The sequence below is a fragment of the Carcharhinus amblyrhynchos genome, chromosome 16 (assembly GCF_965287045.1).
Source record: "Carcharhinus amblyrhynchos chromosome 16, sCarAmb.v2.hapA, whole genome shotgun sequence".
NCBI classification, from domain to species: Eukaryota; Metazoa; Chordata; class Chondrichthyes; order Carcharhiniformes; family Carcharhinidae; genus Carcharhinus; species Carcharhinus amblyrhynchos.
In genome coordinates, this window is record NC_137339.1 from 17,572,090 (window position 1) to 17,594,984 (window position 22,895).

The 22,895-nt window shown below is 42.0% G+C and overlaps 1 protein-coding gene across 1 annotated transcript in view; it reads left to right on the plus strand.

The window, feature by feature from the left end:
• emilin3b (elastin microfibril interfacer 3b) overlaps positions 1-22,895 on the plus strand; it is a 52,765-nt gene that overhangs the window by 16,969 nt on the left and 12,901 nt on the right. Inside the window, exon 4 of the mRNA XM_080204766.1 lies at positions 2,220-4,076. Within this exon, the coding sequence (XP_080060892.1) occupies positions 2,220-4,076 (1,857 nt within the window). The remainder of the gene's footprint in view (positions 1-2,219; positions 4,077-22,895) is intronic.

The following is a 22,895-nucleotide window of genomic DNA, read 5'->3' on the forward strand; positions in this document are numbered from 1 at the left end:
TTATGTTCTTAAACAAAATCGCCAATAGCAAATTGGCAGACCATTTTACACATTTCCATTGATTTTTGGAAAGTAAACTAAACTGATAGCATCTGAAATAGCACTTATGCATTTTACACCAAAACCCAAGAGTAATTTTACCCCCAGGGTAAAACTTTTAACCGTTACACATTTTATAGAAAACTGTTTTTACGTAAACATGGTAATACCATCACAAAAACATTAAGCAATGGTCACAAGCCACCCAAAAGTTCAAAGCTTATTTATTAGTGTCACAAGTAGGCTTACATTAACACTGCAATAAAGTTACTGTGAAAATCCCCTGGTCGCTACACTCAGGCACCCTGTTCGGATGCGCTGAGGGAGAATTTAGCATAATCAATGCACCTAACCAGCACATCTTTCGGATTGTGAGAAGGAACCGGAGTACCTGGAGGAAACCTACCCATACGCAGGGAGAACATGCAGACTCTGCACAGTGATGTAAGCCAGGAATTGAATCCAGGTCCCTGGCGCTGTGAGGCAGTAGTGCTAATCACTGTGCCACCAGGTAAATCACTGATATTCCTCTGAAGGCAACATTTGTGGGAGAATCTTCCCTGCAATAACAACACTTCTGTTGCCAGATTATCTGACTCCAAGGTTTGATTTCCACATCCAAATAAATGAGCAGGACCAAAAGCTCTGACAGATTATAAATTAAGAATGTGACTCAGATGTTCTCCATTGCTGGTTAAGATGTTACTATGAATATTTAAACAGTTATGCAAAACAGATGCTCTTTAATTTCTGTCCATCATTATAAAAGTTTCTAACTCATTCACAGTCTTATCCTAGAGTATTAGACATAAATAAAGTAATGATCTCATTCTTTATTGTCATGAATAATAAGGAAGGGATTATGGATTGGTATTGGTGACTGTGACAAGTTGTGTGGGAGGTGAACAGTGAGCGGTGAGGAAGGACAGGGGGTTTCTGACTTGGAGCTGAAAGTGTATAAGTCATTCGATAAGGCACAAGTCAGGGGTGTGATGGAGTACTCTCCACTTGCCCGTATGAGTGCAGCTCCAATAGCACTCAAAAGGTTCGACACCAACCAGGACAAAGCAGCCTGCTTGATTGTTACCCCTTCTACAAACATTCAATCCCTCCACCACTTACCTATAAGATGGGTTGCAGGAACTCACCAAGGCTCCTTAGAAAGCACTTTTCAAACCCACGACTACCACCATCTAGAAAGACAAGAGCAGCAGATATCTGGGAACACCACTGCCTGAAAGTTCCCCTCCAAGTCACTCAACATCCTGACTTGGAAATATATCACTGCTGATTCAGCCATGTCTATCTCTACATCCTGAAACTCTCTCCCTAACAACACTGTGGGTGCATCTACACCACACGGACTGCAGAGATTCAAGAAGGCAGCTCACCACCTTCTCAAGGGCAATTAGGGATCGGCAATAAATGCTGGCCCAGTCAGTGCAGTCCACATTCCATGATAATATTGATTGACCTTGGGATATATTTGGATTCCTTCTTGGCTGAAAAGTGGCCTTAAAAAGATAGGCCAAGTTAGCAACTCATCATAATTGTCCTTCAGGTCACTTGTGAGTAGTAACAGCTTAATACTTAATTTATGTCACTTAGCTTGGCTTAGGTTCTGAGTCTTTGTGGAACACAACGGTTAGATCAGAGTCTTCTATTGATAACTATACAGAGCTGATGTTAAATAGCACTACAATAATTTCAGATTTTTATCTCAACTTGTATTTAGAGTCATAAATCACAGAGGTTTACAGCATGGAAACAGACCCTTCGGCTCAGTGTGTCCATGCCGCCCCTTTTTTTAAACCCCTAAGCTAGTCCCAATTGCCCGTGTTTGGCCCACACCCCTCCATATCCATCCTACCCATGTAACTGCCTAAATACTTTTCAAAAGACAAAATTATACCCAGCTCTACTACTGCCTCAAACAGCTCAGTCCAGACACTCACCATCCTCTGTGTGAAAAAATTGTCCCTCTGGACCCTTTTGTATCTCTCCCCTCCCAACTTAAACTTATGCCCTCTAGTTTTATATTCCCCTCCCTTTGAGAAAAGATATTGACTATCTAGCTGATCTATGCTCCTCATTATTTAATAGACCGCTATAAGATTATGTAGCCCTCTATGTATTTAAATTGCATAATGCACTAATCTGCTAATTTTCATCCTTCCTAGGTCCCAAAGCTCCAGATATCTATGGAGAACGTATAGACCGTTTGGAAGATGAAATGCGACGTTTCTCTCAATCGTTTGAGAGACTCCAATCCATGGTGAGTGGAATCAGTGACAGTCTCAGGCTATCAATTCAGGAAGACACCAATAAAATGATTGTGTCGTTGTTGAATAATCTAAAATACCCAGATTCCATAGTAGGCTTTGGGCATATAACCAGTGGCCTGGAAAACTTGAGTAAACCAGCAATGGGAGACTTGGTGGCCAAAGTGACAGAGGTCAAGGATGTCCTGAAAACAAAGAGTGATCTGCTTGACGAAGTTCATGGGATGGTAATAGGCCATGATGGCCAGATCAGGCAACTTCTGGAAGCCAACAGGCCCCCTTCACCTTTAGCAACTGTGGATTTCCTTGATAGCTACATAGATGACAAGCTAACCAAGTTCAGAGCTGACCTACTGGATGGTTTTGAAAACAAATTCACTGATGTAGAAACTGTCTGTGATTATAAAGTAAAGTTGGTGCAACAACAGTGTGAAGAACAGAAGGAAATAAATCAAAGAATTGAAGGAATGATAGATGGGAAAGAATCTGACCTAAAGAAGGAGATTAACAACCTACAAACCCAAATTGATGGATTGGCTGTCACTGAAAATTGCTGTGACACTGTTAAATACCTATCAGAAAAAGTAAATGCTCTGGAACGGAACCTGCAAGAAATTGCTGACTATCAAATATCATTTAAGACCCGGTTTGAGAGCGAGCTGCCCCAGTTCTCCAGCATTCATGTGGAAAATATCTACGATAGTAGGCTGGATGACATTGAGGCTAAAATCAATGCCACGGAGAGGAGCATAGAGGAAAACTGTCTGTTGATAGAGAACAATGTGAAGGGACATCTTGGAACTGAGCTGGATGGCATGAAGACTCTCCTGCATGATAAGCTGAAGGACATCGAAGGCCGGGTCACCATTATTGTGGAGGAGTTGAGCAATGTGTCAATACCTGCCAACCTTGAGGGAGAGGTAATCCCCATGCTGGAAACGGAGATTGCCACAATTAAAACAAAAACCAATCAAGGCCTAGATAATTTAGAAGGGAGACTGGTGGCTCTGGAGAATCTGTGTGCTGTTGATTGTACCTCAATTATCAGTGACATTGAAATTCTGAAAACAGATATTGATAATTGCCAGAAAAGCTGCCAAGATATTATGACAAGGCTGGATAAGAACTCTGGCCTGCTCAATAAACTTAACTACTCCATGTTTGAAATAAATAGAAAGATTAAAGAGGAAGAAGAATCCAGCGCAGTGCAGGGAGAAATCACCTTACTAAAGATCAACATAAACGCTGTTAACAAAACGCTGAAAGGGATCAAAGATTCTGTCAGCAGATATGCTGATGACTTTGCATTTGCCAATTCAACTTGGGACGAACACGAGCGTAAAATGACGGACGAAGTTCATCTGATCCAACAGATAGTGAACAGCCAAGGTTCCCAACTCATGTTTAACGGCAAGCGTGTCCATGAGCTCAAAGGTGATCTGGAACGAATTAACCACCGGATAATGTCGGACCTCCACAACTGCAAGCACAATGCCCGAGACATCCAGAAGGAAGTGTCGCAAGTTGACAGGCGGGTAGCTGAGATGGAGAGTGTGTGCGGCAAACTGAGCGGAGTGCTAAGCAGCCTGGATTATATCAAGGATGGTTTGGATAATCATGCCGGCGATCTGTGGAATTACTTAGACCAAATGAATGGAACCCTAGTGGCACACAGCCAAGACATCACTAATCTGAAAGATTCAGTCCACAAGTGGCAGTCCAGAATAGCGAGCATTGGGCACTGGACATTTGATGGTAAGCATCAAACATGCCGTAACTTCACTACAACTTTACAAGTAGAATGTAACGTAGACAATTTGAAAATCTAATGAGTACCTTTTTTTTGTTACTGTATTCATTATGACATAAGCGTGCACAGTAAATGAAAAATCACTGAGAGACAATTTATTCATCACACACACCAAATTCATTCAACAAGTCAGTGCCAAAGGCAGGAATCTAGAGAAAATGGTTGAGACGCATCATAAACCACAAACTCGGTGTGTTTGATCATCAGTTGAATCCTATAATTAAACTCCTACCTTTTACATCAATTTCCTAGGAGTTGGTTTCGAGTATAATACAATTTACATTGAGGACACAGGGGGCAGCATGGTGACACAGTCATTAGCACCGCTGCCTTCCCGTGCTAGGGATCCAGGTTCAATTCCCAGCTTGCGCCACTGTCTGTGTGGAGTTTGCACATTCTCCCTGTGTCTGTCTGGGTTTCCTTTGGGTGCTCTAGTTTCCTCCCACAGTCTGAAAGACATGCTGGTTAGGTTGATTGGCCATGCTAAATTGCCACTTATTGTCGAGGGGACTAGGAAGCTAAATACTTGGCGAGAGGGCCTAGGTAAGATTGTGGTCAGTGCAGACATGATTAGTCACAAGTAGGCTCACATTAACACTGCAATGAAGTTACTGTTGATGGGTTGAATAGTGTCCTTCTGCAGTAGGAATGCTATAAGCACAATCATCACCTTTTTTAAGTTGAGCTGAAGTTGCGAGGGTGTGTGATGCGTGAGATTTCGCCCTCTGTGAAAGTCTAGAACTAAGGGTCGTTGTCTCAGAAGAAGGGTTGGCCATTTAGAACTGAGATGATGAGACATTCCTGCACTCCAACTGTGCTGGATCTTTGGAATTCTGTAGCTTCGAGGACTGTGGGTGCTCAGTTTTCAAGTATATCCATGATTGAGTTTATTTTTGGGTATGTCCATGATTGAGCTGGTTAGAATTTTGGGTTCAAGGATATAAGGAGAGGACCAGAAAGTGGAGTTGAGATAGAAGATCAGCCATGATTTTGTTTGATGGCAGTGCAAGCTTCAAGGGCCATATTGCTTAATTTTGTTTCTATTTCTTGTGAATGCTCCTATGAAAAAGACATTGTGCAACCCTTATCATGGACTGTTATTTCAAAGGTAAATTTTCATTTCAAGTTTAGCATTGATGTGAGCCAGTTTAATCTTCAGTGCTAAATTTGTGTCATGTAGATGAGATTTGAGTCAAAAATTAGCACTAAAGCAAAATAGGAACACAGGAATTAGGAGTGAGCGTGGGCAATTCAGCCCTTCCAGCCTGCTTCTTAGTTTATAAAGTTTATCTATTAGTCACAAGTAGGCTCACATTAACACTGCAATGAAGTTACTGTGAAAATCTCCTAGACGCCACACTCTGGCCCCTGTTCTGGTATACTGAAGGAGAATTAAGCATGGCCAGTCCATTTGACCACATTTTTTCAGACTGTGGGAGAAAACCGGAGCACCCAGAGGAAACTCACACAGACACGTGGAGGACATGCAGACTCCACACAGACAGTGACCCAAGCCAGAATTGAACCTGGGTCCCTGGCACTGTTAAGCAGCAGTGCTAACCACTGTGCCACCATACCACCCATGCTCCACCATTCCATTTGAACATGGTTGATCTCCATCTCATCCTAACTCCACTTCCCAAAGTGAGAGCCCTTAGACTGAGATTCCCTTCCCCTGCACTTATTTTATTAGCTCATACTTGAGGTACTGGTTGGATTTTCATGTAAAATTTTCCTGACAGTAAAATTGCTGGTCACATAAAATTAACCATTCTTATTTTGATTACTAAATTGAATCAGAGAGGGGAAAAAAAATCATAATTCAGTGGTATTGCCTAATGAAATTATATTTTTATAATATTAGGGCTACATGAGGCTGGAAATTCTGCAGAGAGTAATTTACCTCCTGGTTCCCCAAAGCCTGTCCACCATCTATAAGGCAGAAGTCTGGACTGTGATGGGATACTCACTTGCAACTCTAACAACACCATCCAGAACAAAACCCATGTGATTAGCACCCCCATTCCCTCCACCACCAATGCACAGTGGCAGCAGTATGTGCCATCTACAAGATGCACTGCAACAACTCACCAAGGCTCCTTCAACAGCACTTTCCAAACTCACAACTTCAATCACCTAGATGGACAAGGGCAGGAATGTGTGGGTTCATAGCACTCGCAAGTTCCCCTCCAAGCCACACATGATTTGGAACTACAGCCACCATTCGTTCACTGGCACTGTTTTAAAACCCTGGAACTCTCTCCTTCCCCACATAGCGCTTTGGGTGTACCTACACATGATGTAGAGATGCCAGTGTTGGACTGGGGTAAACACAGTGAGAAGTCTCACAACACCAGGTTTTAAGTCCAACAGGTTTATTTGGTAGCAGACGCCACTAGCTTTCGGAGTGCTGCTCCTTCGTCAGATGAGTGGGAGTTCTGTTCACAAACAGGGCGTATAAGGACACAAACTCAATTTACAGAATAATGATTGAAATGCGAGTCTTTACGGCTAATCAAGTCTTAAATGTACAGACATTGTGAGTGGAGAGAGCATTAAGCACAGGTTAAAGAGATGTGTATTGTCTCCAGACACAACAGTTAGTGAGATTTTGCAAATCTGTCATATGTCGGAAGGCCACCTTGGAGGACACTTACCCAAGATGTTCTCCAAGGCGGCCTTCACAGCATACAACAGCGCAGCGGAGACTGATAGCCAAGTTCCACACACATGAGGATGACCTCAACTGGGATCTTGGGTTCATGTCACATTATCTGTAATCCCCACAACTTGCCTGGACTTGCAAAATCTCACTAATTGTTCTGTCTGGAGATGATGCACATCTCTTTAACCTGTGGTTAATGCTCTCTCCACTCACATTGTCTGTACCTTTAAGACTTGATCAGCTGTAAAGACTCGCATTCCAATCATTATTCTGTAAATTGAGTTTGTGTCTTTTATATGCCCTGTTTGTGAAAAGATCTCCCACTCACCTGACAAAGGAGCAGCGCTCTGAAAGCTAGTGGCTTTTGCTACCAATTAAACCTATTGGACTTTAACCTGGTGTTGTGAGACTTCTTACTGGGTGTACCTACGCCATGTGGACTGCAGTGGTTCAAGAAGGCAGCTCACCACCATTTTCTTAAAGGCAATTAGGGATGGGCAATAAATTCTGTCTTAAGCCAGTAACACCCACATCCTGCGAATGAATAAAACAAAGCAACACTTAGCAAATGACAGAAAATATATGTGATTTTTTTGGCTATCATGTATGGTCTTCTACAGGCAAACATGTGAACTTGACAGTGATCACATGTCAGCTTAAAATAACATCGAACTGTGGAAGTTTACAGCATAATGTTCAGCCTATCTTGCCTGTATCAGCATTTTGACAAACCAGTTCTAAACAAATCTTATCGCCCTGCTGTCTCTCTGTAGCCCTGCGCCTTTATCTGGTTTGATTGTTTATACACTTTTCCCCAAATAGATGCAAATTGTCTTTGTCTCAACTACTCCTTGAGGTGCATCTAAACAACTCCCGGTGTAAACAAATTGCTACAAAACTTTTCAATCCTGCTAACATTTTGAAATTTATTACTCGGGGTCATTAAGTCTCCTCTTCAAATGCCTTCCAGCCTTCTGTGTTCTGGTGGAAACAATCCCAGTACCTCAAGTTCAGTCAAAGCCTTCAATATTAGGGAATGAACGCGCTGGGCCCCCTTTTGATTCTGAGTGCTGGGTGGACTTGAAATTGGGACTGTTTCAGATCCGGCTTTTAGACCCGTTCTCAGGCGCTCCCATTCACACTTTGCCTGAAAAAAAAAAATCAGCAATTCTGGATCGTGCTGCAGAAGCAGGGCTTAACGCGCCTGAAATCCTGCTGCTCTGATTGGCGCCTCCAACCGCGCATGCGCAGAAAAAAAAGTGATAGAATGCTGCTCCCCTGCCACATCGCTCCCGGGCCAGATAATGCCTCCCCATGGCCCCCACAGAAATTGCCCCATCCCCAATATAACTGACCCCCTTAACCCCCCCACCACCCAGACCGACTGCAGACACCTCGTCTCTTCCCCTTCACTGATCACAGGCAGAGTGGCAGTGGACCCCTTTTTCTTCCCACTGATCACAGGCAGAGTAGCAGCGGATCCCACCTTCTCCCTCCCACCGTACCGATCTCAAGCAGCTAGCCATCGGACCCACCTCCCCCCTGCCCCCCGCGATCTCGAGCAGAGAGCTGTTGGATGTTTGGCACTTACCTCCTCGCTAACCCCCACTGATGGAGCGCCCTAGTTGGACTTATATGGAGCACATCTGTTTTGCGCTGATCCGGATGGGTGAACGCGGTGGTAAAGGGGGAAGTGCTGATAAGGTTGAGTACGCAGCCCATTAAGTCAATTAAATGCATGCAAACTTATTTAAATGGCCATTGTGATTCCGATCATGGCTATTTTTGGGCCTTGGGGAACTGGAGCGAAGGCGGGGACGGATCACACTATTCATCTGGTGCCCGACTTGACCAAGTTTTCACACCCGAAAACAGGCACAACGCAATGGTAAAATTGGGTCCACTATCTCACAGCATTAAAACTGCTGTAGCTGAGAACAGAGAACCAAGTATTCTTGTGCATCCGTTTGGAACTGTCAACATTACCTTCAGTACAACATGAAGTAATCACTTTCCTAAAACTAACGCAGCTACTGCACAAACCCTCAACATCCCATTGCTGAATACTAGATTAAAATTAATCATTTCATATTTTGAACAGTGATTCTGGCTCACTATGAAATTGAACACTAAATTTTTACATTTTGGTGTGCTGTAAATGTCAAGGTAACATTCAACTCCTCATGAACTATTTAAGCACCAACAGGTCTCTGATTGTCTTAACTTAGGAATGTGATTTATTATACACACACACACACACACACACACACACACACACACACACACACACACACACACACACTCTCAGAGGAACATTTCTCATTTCCGTTAGAGACATAAATTGACACAAAATTGGAGGCTCGTTGTAAGAAATGCTGCACCTCCATATCATCTACTTCCAGCATTTAATTTGATTTTATTATGTAAATGATAGGTTGTAAGTTCAAGAATTACAGCAGTTTCAATGCTCATAGAATCATAGAACTGCTACAGTGAAGAAGGAGACCATTTGGCCCATCTAGTATGCAGGCCCTATCCCACGTACTTACCCAATAATCCCCCTAACTGACGCATCTTGGGACACTAAGGAGCAATTTAGCATGGCCAATCCACCTAACCTGCACATCTTTTGGACTGTGGGAAGAAACGGGAGCACCCAGAGGAAACACACGCAGACACGTGAAGAACTGCGGTTGAAATGTTGGGTTGGAATTGAACCCAGGCCCCTAGCGCTGTGAGGTAGCAGTGCCAACCACTGTGCCACCCAATCACCAATTCAAGTAGTCAACTGACTAACATACAAAACAAGGAGAGTTGAAATCTCCCAACAGTGTCCATTTGTTGCCCTCATTTCGACATCATTGATAATCTGCAGTGTGCTCCAACTGCACATTTACATCACACAAGTTCAATTAATTCCCAGTGTTACTTGAATGCCTTTTCATATCATATTTAGATTATCTGCCTATACTTTAAGAAATGTTAAGATTTTTCTAATTTTATAATGCGGAAACAAGTTAGAACAATCCATGTAATACGTTGGGCAACTTCTGTATCGCAGCAGGAAAAGAAGGATTATTGAAATTCACTAGGAAATGAATTATGGAAGACAGAATTGTTCCAACACTCGGGACAGTTCTGCATGTAATAATGTTTGACATGCTACTGGGGAGCAGAAATACTCCACATTCACCCTCTGGTATGACTGAATACGTTGTTTTGTATGTTTCTCCTCCAGTCCCATTCCATCACACCCCCCAATCACACCTGCACCCTTTATGTTGAATAGGATGTGGTGTAACAATTACATACATTGGTACAAAAAAAGCTTAACAGCATTCAGCAATGGCCCATGTCCATATGCAGTCATCACACCCTGACAAACCAGTCCCCAAAGTTCAAGCAATTGAGTCTTAAATGCCCTTGAGTTTCTCATTTCATGGAGTTTGAATTTTGAGGGCCATTAAGAGTCTTGTTGATGCCTCATTGATGTATGAGAGATCAGGACACCAAGAAGTGGCAGATTAGCATCTTAAGGTAACTAATTGGATTATTGGTTTGAATTTTGTACATGATGACCTGAGATTCCATGGTATGAACTTTACAACTTGGAGGATAGAAACTAAAAGCAAGAGTAGGCCATTTGACCTTTTGAACCAGCTCCAAAATTCATTTTGATCATGGCTGATCATTGAATTAAATATCCTGATCCCTGTTTCCATCCCCCACCAACATCCCCCCCCCCCCCCCCAACACCACCCACCACCCCTCTCCTCCTCCCTCTCTTTCCCCCCTCACCCCCACCCTCGCCCTTACCCTCACCCTTCCTGAAATAAATTCCGGACCCTCCTAAAACAAGATGACTGGGAATTATGCTGAAGCAAGTTATGGAATCAATGATAAAATGCATTATGCTCATTGCAATAGACAGTTACCCTGATGGGAAAACTTATTACATTGGAGATTGCTGCAGAATGAAAATCCAATATTACAAATTTAAAAACCACTTTAGCAGAGTAAAGAATCAAGGGAACTACACTATCCTTCAGGAGAAAGTTGCCTCCACGTATTGATACATGTATGTATCAATTTGCGTTCCAGTTAAGAGTCAAATTTTCATTTACTTTAACTCACCTTGGGGGAAGTGAATTTAAAGGAAAATGCCGGAAATGCTTAGTGGATCTGACAGCATTTTTGAAGAGAGACAGACAAACAGTTAACGTTCTGATGAAATATCATAGACCTGAAACTCTGCTACCCTCTTCATACATGCTACCAAAAAGTTGGAAAGCTGAGTATTTCCAACTTTTTCTGTTTTTATTTCAGATTTGGTCAGTATCTTGCTTTTATTTATTAGTGTCACAATATTCGTAGGTTTACATTAACACTGCAATGAATGAAGTTACTCTGAAAATCCCTGAGCTGCCTGTTCGGGTACACTAAGGGAGAATTTAGCATGGCCAATGCATCTAACCAGCATGTCTTTTGGACTGTCAGAGGAAACCCATGCAGACAGGCAGAGAACTACAAACACCACACAATGACCCAAGCCAAGAATCAAACCCAAGTCCGCTGTGAGGCAGGAGTGCTAACCACTACTCATCTTTAACAGATTTTCTTTCAGGTTGATAGGAACAAAAGTAGGAACATGATCTTTAATATTCACAAATATTATCCTTAAATAGGCTACAAAATATTTGTTGATATGGTACTGTACAACTGTTGCTCACGATAGGGACAGTTTCAGACCTAACCTTGCTATCTGGAGTGGCTTGGTGTATAACCTACAACCTAGGAAGAAGAATAAAAGCTGCCATTTGTAACAGTTCAAATTCTGGGATTCCTTTGGCAAATGTATTTTCTTTAATTCACACCATCTAAAACAAGCTACATCTTGAGTTATGCCTAATGGCTCCAATAATTGAGCAGTCCTGGGGACGCACTGGCCCCATCTGTCAGTTGCTGGCAGAATAAATGCTTCCTTCTCTAATATAAATTGGACAAAGTTACCACTTAGATGTTTAATAAAAGAACATAATAGAGAATTGTTCAACCTCCTTTGTTTCACATTCAAAGGGGAATACTTTCTTGGGAAGGAACATGCAGCATTTATTGATGAAAAGGTTAGATCATTCTGTTTTGAGTCTGTGTAAATAAGCTACTTTTTATTGTTCTTCCTTGCTTCATTCAGCTATCTTTGAAACTTGATTCTCCATTTTTTACTCACTCTCTATTTCTAAAAATGTATATTTCATTCCTCAGCACTCTCTACATAAACTGTTAGTTGATCTATTTATATTGAAGAAACAATAAGGTAACATGATGCTTCTGCTAGGCTGAGATTTAGAAATGTCCTTTTGTGATCTTGACCACCAATCTTAAAATCCAATCTTTAATAACCATTTAAAATGAATTCCGGATCTCAGATCCCATCTAAACGTGTGTGGCTGCCTGCCCACTATGTTTCCGCTTTTAATATACCTCAGTGCTGTTTTTCTTCTTTTAGATGACAGCGTACAATGGCTCAGCTATGAGCAATTGAACTTTAATATGCGATTTTTGGATCACCTAATAGCAAATATAATACTGCAGTTGTAATAATTATCCTCGTAGAATCTCTGCAGTGAAGAAAGAGGACTTTCAGCCCATCAAGCCTGCACTGACAACACTCACACCCAGGCCCTATCCTCGTAACTCCATGTATTTACAGTGCCAATCTCCTTGACGCTAAGTGCAGTTTTTTACAACCTCTCCTGGATGAGCCTTGTAAAATCCCACCCAAGGCCAACAGAGAATTCCGTTCTTTGCACCTCGCTCGCCCCCGGGCAAATCAGTAAAATTCCAGCCTCAGACGATTTAGCGTGGCCAATCCACCTAACCCACACATCTTTAGGACAGTGAGAGGAAATTGGGGCACCCAGAGGAAACCCACGCACACACAGTGGCATGGTGACACAGTGGTTAGTACTGCTGCCTCACCACCAGGGACCTGGGTTTGATTCCTGGCTTGGGCCACTGTCTGTGTGGAGTTTGCACATTCTCCCCATGTCTGCATGGGTTTCCTCCAGGTGCTCCAGTTTCCTCCCACAGTCCAAAGTTGTGCGGGTTAGGTGGATTGGCAATGCTAAATTGCTCCTTAGTGACAGAGACTAGCTATGATAAATGCATGGGGTTATGAGGATGGGGTCTGGGTGGGATGGTGGTCATTGCAGACTCGAAGGGCCAAATAGCCTCCTTCTGCACTGTAGGATTCTATGACACAGGGAGAATGTGCAGACTCTGCACAGACAGTGATCCAAGTCGGGAATCGAACATTGGCCTTGGCACTGTGAGGCAGCAATGCTAACAGCTATGCCACCAAATGACATTGCTGTTGCAATTTTGGCCAATTGTGAAGCCCATTTGTGATGATTTCCATTCATTCAGATGGATGATTCACAGCACATGATGGCTACAGAAGCATCTTGACAATGGTGTTGATTTTCCACCCCAATTTTGCAGATAAACTAGTGACAATTACTATACGCGTTTTATATAAATAATAGTTATTGGTTTTCCACAAGAAATCTGACTAATTACCAAAAAAAGTATTTTTAATCTCAAAGCAAATTAGTACGATTGAGTCCTGAAACACATGGTTTACTGTTTTCTGGTACATGTAGTCTATTTAAAAAGTTGCAATTAAGCTTGTGAGTGCCAGCTGGTCTCCATTCATAAGTCTTTCCTGGAAGCAAATTGGTCTCTATTTTCAGTGCATCTGCAATTTCACCGTCTCACCAAATTCATATAGTTTTAATGAGAAGATTGAGGTCTATTAGTGTGATTTTTTTTAAAAAAAAGCTTGGCTGTTGAACTGTCCTAGCTGGACTCCATTAAAAGCAGTGAATAGCCCCACTGTTTAGCTTGTAAAGATTAAAAGAATGTTTTATTATTTACAGTGTGTCCAACTATACTGATCAGGGGAAATATATGGCAGAGTCTCTGGGACAGGTTCCAAAGTTCATTCTGAGCAAGGCTACTTCATGTTTATTTGTTTTGAAATCTGCTCCATTTCAACCAGATGTCACGATCCAATTAAAATATCTTGGATTGTTGTAGCCCCTTCTCCTGTCCTTGGGATGCCCAGATTGCTTTACACACAGTTAATCATCTTGGATTTCTGCTGTCCTTTAGTTAAACGGTGCAGCCAGTTTCCACACAGTGAGGTCCTCGAGAAGCAAATTTCATAAACGATCAGTTGATTTTTTTTTTGTCTGTTAGTTTTCTTAGTTGAGTGGAGAATGTCAGGCAGAACTTCCTGCATGTCTTTGAACAGCGATATAGGATTATTAACACCTCCTCAAACGGTCAGATTGGTTACCATCTTGCCAAAAGACAATAAATGCAAAAGTGCGACTATTCTCTCAACACCTTATCAAATGTTCAGCCTAGATTGTGTATTCTGGTCCTATAGTGGTGTTTGAACGAACAGCCTTTTGACTCCTACAGTTTCAAGTTCTGGACGCACAAACTGCAGCTCTCGACAACCAAGACAATGTAATGTGACTTCATTTCAAAGGGATGATTCAGTATTTATTTAAATTTTTATTCATCTTATGGGATGTGGGCATTGCTGGCTTGGCCCAGCTTTTACTATCCGTCCCTAATTGCCCTTCACTTCAGAGATCGACCACATTTTGCAGTGGGCCTGGAGTCGCATGTAGACCAGACCGATATTAGTGAACCAGATGGGTTTTTCCAACAATCGACAATGGTTTCATGGTCAGGAGTAGATTCTTAATTTCAGATTTTTACTGAATTCACCATCTGGCATGGCGGGATTCAGACTCATCCCCAGTGCAATACACAGGGTCTCTGGATTCTGGCAATACCACTGCCTCCCCATATGAAAACTAATGTTAAGAATGTGGATTTAGTCTCAACTCAACCTGCTTATGTGCACGTGCTCAGATTTCTCCCCACTCTGACAATAGAAGCATTATCACTAACACTTGAAGCATTTGGAATTCTCAGCATCTTGCAACTTCTCGTACACTGAGAAATTAGAACGTGTTCACGCACTTACACTTTTGTGCCCAAACCAAAACCTAATGTTTGGAACTAACCGTTGAATGCTTTGAGGTCAATCTGAATGCTAAAGCTTAGTGAAACAAAACTATCAAGTGAATTGCTGAAATTCTTTTGATACTTAAAAGAGCTTCAATTGAAGAGCACTTGTTAGCATTGTGGACATTGTGTAAGGCTTGCAGTCAGTCACACACAGACCACCCACTAACATAGGGCCTTCACAAAACTGTAATATGAATCGAACCACAGGAAATAATTATATTGACTATTTTATTCAAAAGATTTGGAATAAGGAGCAGGAGTAGGCAATTTGGCCCTTTGGATCTACTCCACCATTCGATAAGGTCATGAATGATCTCTAGATGTTGTCTCAACTCTAATTTTGTGGCTGTTTCCTCCCCGCCCCTCTTTAACCCTCCTTAGTCTTTCAAAAATTATTTAACTCTGTCTTAAATAAATTCATTGATCCAGGCTCCACTGGTCTCAGAAGCAGAGAATTCCATAGACTAGTAACCCTCAGTGATGCTTATTTTCATCATCTCTGCTCTATAACAAAGGATTATTATTCTTAAACTTTGTCCCATCGTTCTAGCGTCCCCCACAAGAGGAACCATCCTCCCCATAACAACTCCATCAAGTTCCCTCAGGATCTAAAATGCTTCAGCAAGATCACCTCTCTCCCTTCAGAACTCCAATGATATAAACCCAATTTATTCAATCTTTCTTTATAAAATGAGCCTTTTGTCATCAATGCCAGGGCCTAGAGGGTGATTTTTCAGGAAGGTGTCCTATTAAGTGGTTGCCATCGTGCACTCCCTAGCCTGGAGAGGCCAAAGCCAGGCCCTCGAGCACTGAAAAATCAGAAGCCCAACCATCAGAGAGGCAGGCCTGTCATCTGGGAAATTTCAGGTGGCTTCTACCATATGACCTTAATGGAGACCCACTGCTGGTGGATAGTTAGCCTTTAACCACCACCTCTGCCCGTAATTCCCCCAGTCTACTCCCAATGAACAGTTCCCAGAGGTGGGATCATGGCATCAGACTGTCATGCCAGCTAGTAACAGGAAATTTTGAACCTTCCTGCCCCTACATCCCAACAGAAATTCTATCCTTGGTGAGAGCAGCAGTATTTAGACAGTGCTACGTCATATTTCAGCTACAGTCCTACTGCAATCACCAGTTGCAACACCGAGAAATGTGTCACAAGGTTTTCCTTGTGTGTCATATCTGAAATGAGAAACTTGGACCAGTTTTGAAACTAAACAAAGTGTCAACTTGACATTTGACAGTTGGACAGTTAAATTGGAGCTCTAAACTATTGTTTTGAGTAATTTTCTATCTGTTTTGATTTGATTTATTATTGTTACATGTATTGGCATACAGTGAAAAGTATTGTTTCTTGCGTGCCATACAGACAAAGCATACCATTCATTGAGTAAATAGGGAAGATGGAAAGAAGGTGCAGAATATAGTGTTACAGCTCAGCTGAATGTACAGTAGATCCATTCAAAATTCTGATGGCAGCAGGGAAGAAGATGTATTTGAGTCAGTTTGTTGCAGTTTTTGAATTGCTAAACTGTTTTAAAAGAATCAGCACGTTGGTTTTGAGCTTGAATTTCAGAAAGCAGGATAAAAATGTGAAAATTCTCAGCACAAAGAGGTGATGACTGGTGAGCTTTTTTTAAAAAAGGTATTCGTAAGTCTTTGATTTATTTCTGTTAAGTTTGGTTAGTCTCATAAATAGAGGCAAAGCAGAGATCACTAATCCTATGGAATATACATCTATTCCATGTGGGAATCCCAGGAGACTCCTCATGTCCTGGACAACCATATGTGGCAGAATTGTCATCAATTGGATTGTCTGAGGCTCTGGATTTTGGAGCTTTAGATTTTGATTTGATCTGATTTATTATTGTCACATGTATTAGGACACAGTGAAAAGCATTGTTTCTTGTGCATTATACGGACAAAACATACCATAGAGTACATGGGAAGAAGGAAAGGAGAGGGTGCAGAATATAGTGTTGCAGTTACAGATAGGTGAAGAGAAAGATCAGCTTTATAATATAAGGTAGGTCCATTCAAAAGTCTGATGATGCCTGGTATGGAGGGCATTAGCTATGAGGAGAGGTTGGAGAAACTTGATTTGTTCTCACTGGAACAATGAAAATTGAGGGACGACCAGATAGAAGTCCACAAGATTGAGAAGCGTGGATAGAGTGGACGGTTAGAAGCTTTTTCCCAGGGTGGAAGAGTCAATTACTAGGGGGCACAGGTTTAAGGTGCAAGGGTCAAGGTTTAAATGAGATGTAATAGGCAAATCTTTTACACAAAAAGTAGTGGGTGCCTGGAACTCGTTGCCAGGGGAGGTAGTGGAAGCAGATACGGTAGTGAGTTTTAAGGGGTGTCTTGACAAATACATGAATAGGATGGGAATAGAGGTATATGGTCCCCGGGTAGGGAGTTTTAGTTCAGTCGGGTAGTATGGTCTGTGCAGGCTTGGAGGGCAGAAAGCCCTGTCCCTGAGCTGTAATTTTCTTTGTTCTTTTTGTTCTCTTTGTTCTTTGGCTGCAGGGAAGAAGCTTTTCTTGAGGCAGTTGGTGCATGATCTCAGACATTTGTATCTTTTTCCCTGACGGAAGAAGGTGGAAGAGTGTGTGTCTGCGGTGTGTGGGGTTCTTAATTATGCTGGCTGCTTTTCCAAGGCAGTGGGAAGTGTAGACAGAGATTGGTTTACTTTCACAACCCTTTGTAGTTCCTACAGTCTTGGTCAGAGCAGGAGCCTTACCAAGCTATGATACATCCAAAAATAATGTTTTCTATGGGGCTTCATGCTGCACATCTGGGAGAAGGAGAGTGATGTGATTAGCATGTTCCTGGATGTGTTTACCCACAGCTTTTGGTGTGCAGGCAAGAGGAAATGATTGGCCAGACAGTTATGGAAGACCAGTTCAGGAAGTAGCATTTTGTCCGCCAATCAGTTTGGGATACTGGTGAGAGTGATGGTTTCTCTGGGGAGTGCTGCCAGACCCAAGGCTATGGCACCATCGGTGCCTCAGCTGCACAAGGGGAAAGGCCCAAAAGTGGGAATGGTTGTAAGGGATTCAGTAGTGAGCCTCCCTGGTACCAGGATAAAGAATGTCACCAGGTGGGTGCAGAGCATTTCAACTGGGGAGAGTGACAGGCTGGGGATTGTGGTCCACAACAGAGGCTGGAAGAGGGGTGTAATCAGACAGATAGATTTTTAGGGGAAAAAACAGCAAGCAAAACCTCAAAGATAGTAATCCCTGGATTACTCCTGGTGTCGTTATGAGTACAGAAATAGAATAGAACAGAAGATGCATGACTGGAGAGGAAGGGCTTTAGATTCCTGACACACTGGGACTGGTTTCGGGTGGAAGATGGGCCTGCACAGGTTAAATGGGTTGAACAGAGCTGGGACCAATGTCCTCACAAGGAGCTTTGCTAGTGCTTGTTGTGATGGTTTATCAAACTTGGTAAGATATTGGAACCGGGAGAGGAGTGCAAGATGTACAAAGAACTGGGACACAGACACTCCCAGAGTAACATTAAGGTATTCAGTGGGGTTAGAGTAAGAGCAAATGTAACAAGGCACAATTAGACTTACTGTGCATGTATGCAAAAACACAGGGTGGTAATTGTTTACAGGTCCAGATGGCCACATGGGAATATGATGTTGTGAGGATAGTAGAGACCTGACTCAAAGAAAGGGCAAGGTTGGCTACTTAATACAAGGTGTCCAGGGAAAATAGGGAAAGGAAGGAGGAAGTGTGGTGGCGTTATTGCCAAAAGAGAAATTACTGTAAAATCTCAGCAGGTCGGGCATCAACTATAAGGAGAGAAAAAAGCTGACGTTTCGAGCCCAGATGACCCTTTGTCAGTTTCTTTTTTGGTTTCAGATTCCAGCATCTGCAGTAATTTGCTTTTATCTGATGGTATTACTGATTGAGAATATTATCATGCTGGAAGAAAAAGGATGTCCTCAATGGGGGTCAAGGGCAGATTCTATTTGGTTAGAGCTAAGAAATAAAAGATACCATAATACTCCTCCTCCTCCTTCAGGCACCGTGTACTAAAGGACGTTAACAATTATGGATTTCCATTAGATCAGTCCATGATTATGCTTGGCAAAGTGGGCCAGTAGTTTGCTATTGCCTTCTGCTAACCAAAAAACACTCTTACTGTCTGCCATCAGAATTTACAGGCTGATAATCAATCTGCTCCAGGTTATGAACACATATTCCACGGCCACCAAGTTCTGAGGTGGGATGCTACCATTGCATCACAAGACCTCCATTATACTACTGGGCACTTTCTATAGGTCACTAACTAATGAGAAAGATATAGAGAAAGAAATTTGCATGGAAATCACAAGAGGTGCAAAAACTATGAAAGGAGGACTTTATTACTATCCCAATCTATATTCGATAAGTAATGCAAAAGGCAGAGAGGGGAGAGTGGTTCTAAAGTGTGTTCAGGAGAGCTTCCTATGTCAATATGTTTCCAACCCAACGAGGCTGGATTCAGTTCTGGGGAATGAGGTAGGGCGATGTCAGTAAAGGAGCATTTAGGGAACTGTGATCATAGTATATGGAGAACAAGGAGCAATCCTGATTAAAAGTAATTAGTTTGGGGGGAGGATAAAATTAAGGGGATGAGAATGGTTTTGGGCCAAATAAACTAGAATCAAATATTGGCAGGTAAAAGTAGTTATGAAATAATGGGCTGCCTTTACAAAGGTGGTAGTTTCTGTACATTTAAAATATATTCCCAGGAGGGGTAAAGATAGGATAGCCAAAACCAGAGCTCCCAGGAGGATAAAAGAAATAGAGTGCAAGATATTGTGAAAAAGGAGTTTGTTTGACAATATAAGTGAGGACCAGGCTGAATATGGAAAGTTTGGATGGAAAGTGGAAAACAAAATGAGAGCAGCAAAGAGAGAGCGTGAGATGAGACTGGCAGCCAATGTAAAAAGAATTGCAAAAGTCTTTGATAGAAATATAAACAGTAATAAAGTGATAAAAAGAGGAGTAGGGTCAATTAGGGGACCAAAAAGGGGATTTATAAGTGAAGGTAGAGGACATGATTGTGGTACTAAATAAGTACGTTGTAACCTTTTTCAGCAAGGAAGATGCTTCCAAATCATAGTGAGAATGAAGATCATTTAAATATTGGATGGACCAAAAATTGATAAGGAGGCGGTATTAGAAAGGCTGGCTGAACTTGGTCACCAGTACAGATCAGATACTGAGGGAAGCGAGGGTGGAATGTGAGATGACACTGGTCATTGTATTCCATTCCTCCTCAGATGAAATGTTCAAAAAAAGTGTGTAAAGTTGAGTTCAGTAACAGGCTGTTTAAACTCAATGTTTTAGAAATTGTATCTGTGTAAAAATTAACAGTAACTTGGACAAATGTGGATTAATTAAGAGAAGTCAGCACACAGTTGAGGACAAAACTAATTTGAGTTTTTTGATGAAGGAATAGAGGTTTTATGTGGCGAATGCAGTTGATTTGGTGTACATAGTCTGTTGAACGTTACTGGATAAATTGATGCACAACAAGCTTGTCAGTAAAGTTGAAGCCCATGGAATAAAAGAGACAGTGCAAACAGGAATATTAAGTTGGTCACTGTGCCAACTGGCAGGGACTAGGGATAAATCATTGTTTTTCATACTGGATAATGGTGCATATTGGGTTTCCCAGACTACTGCTTTTCATAATCTGGATTCATGACCTAGATCTGGGTGTACAGGGCACAGTTTCAAAATTTGTAAGTGTTGGAATTCCTGTGAGGAGGATAGGGATAGAATTCAAGAGGACATAGACAAATTGGTGGAATGGATGGACAGGTGGCAGATCAGTAATGTGAGGTTAAACGCTGTGGTTGGAAGAATTAGAAAAGAGAATATAAAATAGAGAATACAATTCTGAAGGGACTGCAGGAACAGGGTGAACTGAAGGTTAGTGAAGGTGGTAGGGTGTTGAGAAACTGGTTAACATGCCAAGGAGATTCTAGAAGATAAATAGAAGAGTAGGTACAAAAGTAAGGGAGATATGGTGAACCAATACAAAATACAAGTTTAGCTTCAACTAGGACATTATATCAAATTCTGAGCTCCTAGCTTTATGAAGGATGTGATGGCACTGGAAAAGGATGCCAAAAAGTTTGAGAATCGTTCTGGGGAGAAGGGACTTCAATTACCTTGATAGATTGGTGAAGCTAGAACTGTTCTCCGTCAAGGAGATTTGAAAGAGGTGCTCAAAATCATGAGGGGCCCAGACAGAGTAAATAGAATGGAATTGCTCCCATTAACAGATGGATCAAAAGTCAGAAGACACCAATTGAAGCTGATAAATTTGGGCCACATGGGGAAAAGTGGTTTTACACAAAGAGTAGTTAGGATTTGGAATGCATGGTTTGAGAATGTGGTTGAGGTAGACTCAACTCTGACAGTCAGGAAGAAATTGGGTGATTATCTGAAGAGCAAGGTTGTGGGGAAAAGGTAGTGTAGTGGGACCAGCTGAGTTGCTCTCAGAGAGCCAGCATTGAAATGAGGCTTTCTCCAGTGCTGTGTTTCTGATTCTATAGATCCTTTCATGATGTGTTTCCCATTCCGAGCTTGCAAACATTACAATCATTAGTAATACTCGAGGTCTGTATCAGTGCTTGAATGGAACAGCTGAATATTTGGAACGCAATGATACTCTTTATAAAAAGGACTGCTATATTGTATTAGACATACACATACTTGGGAGATGCACTTTGGGGAACCAATTGTTCACAAACCACTACTCTTTATAGTTTATAATATAATCTGCAATTATTAATTGAATTACAGAGCATAGCACTCAACTCTTCATCTTTATTGCACTCTGCAGCCCATTATGCAATAAAGTTACTATAGAATAACATAACAGCCTTGAAAAAAGAAAACCCATTCCAAAAGTCAAATGCCTAGCACTGAAATTAAGGCCTTTATTTAATTTTGAGGATTGTACTCCCATTCACACAACAGATCAAACCTATTTAGCAAAGGACAAGGAATAATACAACAAAGGAACAGGCCCTTCAGCCCACCAAGTCTGTGCTGAAACAGATGCCTATCTAATCTAATGTTTTCTTGTTTCTACATGGTCCATATCCCTCTATTCCCTGCTTGTTCATGTATCTATTCAGATGCCTCTTGAACATTGTTATAGAATCTGCTTCCACCACCACCTCCAGCAGTGTGTTCCAGGCATTCACCATCCAGTGTATGAAAAACTTGCCCCTTAACATCTCTTTTAAACTTTCCCCTTCTCACTCTCAGCCTATGCCCCCGAATAACTGACCCTTCAAGCCTGGGAAAAAGACTCTGACTATCCACTCTATCCAAGCCTGTCATAATCTTGTAAGCCTTTATCAGGCCCCTCTCATCCTCTGACAGTCCAGTGAAAACAACCCAAGCTTATTCAACCTTTCTTTATAGTCCATATCCTCCAAACCAGGCAACATCCTGGTAAACCTCTTCTTTACCCTTTCCAATGCATCAACCTCCTTCCAGTAGTGTGGTGACCAAAATTGTACACAATACTCTGGGTCTGTACTCGTCGGAGTTTAGAAGGCTGAGGGGGGATCTTATAGATAATGAAGGGAAGGGGATAGATAGGGTAGAGGTAGAGAGATTCTTCCCGCTTAGAAAGGACAGCAGAACTAGAGGGCACAACCTCAAAATAAGTGGGGGACGCAGTTTAGATCGGAGTTGAGGAGGAACTTCTTCACTCAAAGGGTGGTGAATCTCTGGAATTCTCTGCCCGTTGAGCGGTGGAGGCTACCTCATTGAATATATTTAAGTCACGGGTAGATAGGTTTCTGATAGACAAGAGAATTAAGGGTTATGGGGAGAAAGCGGGAAAGTGGAACTGATCCACTTCAGATCAGCCATGATCTTGTTGAATGGCGGGGCAGACTCGAAGGGCTAGATGGCCTACTCCTGCTCCTATTTTTTATGTTCTTATGTACTCCAAA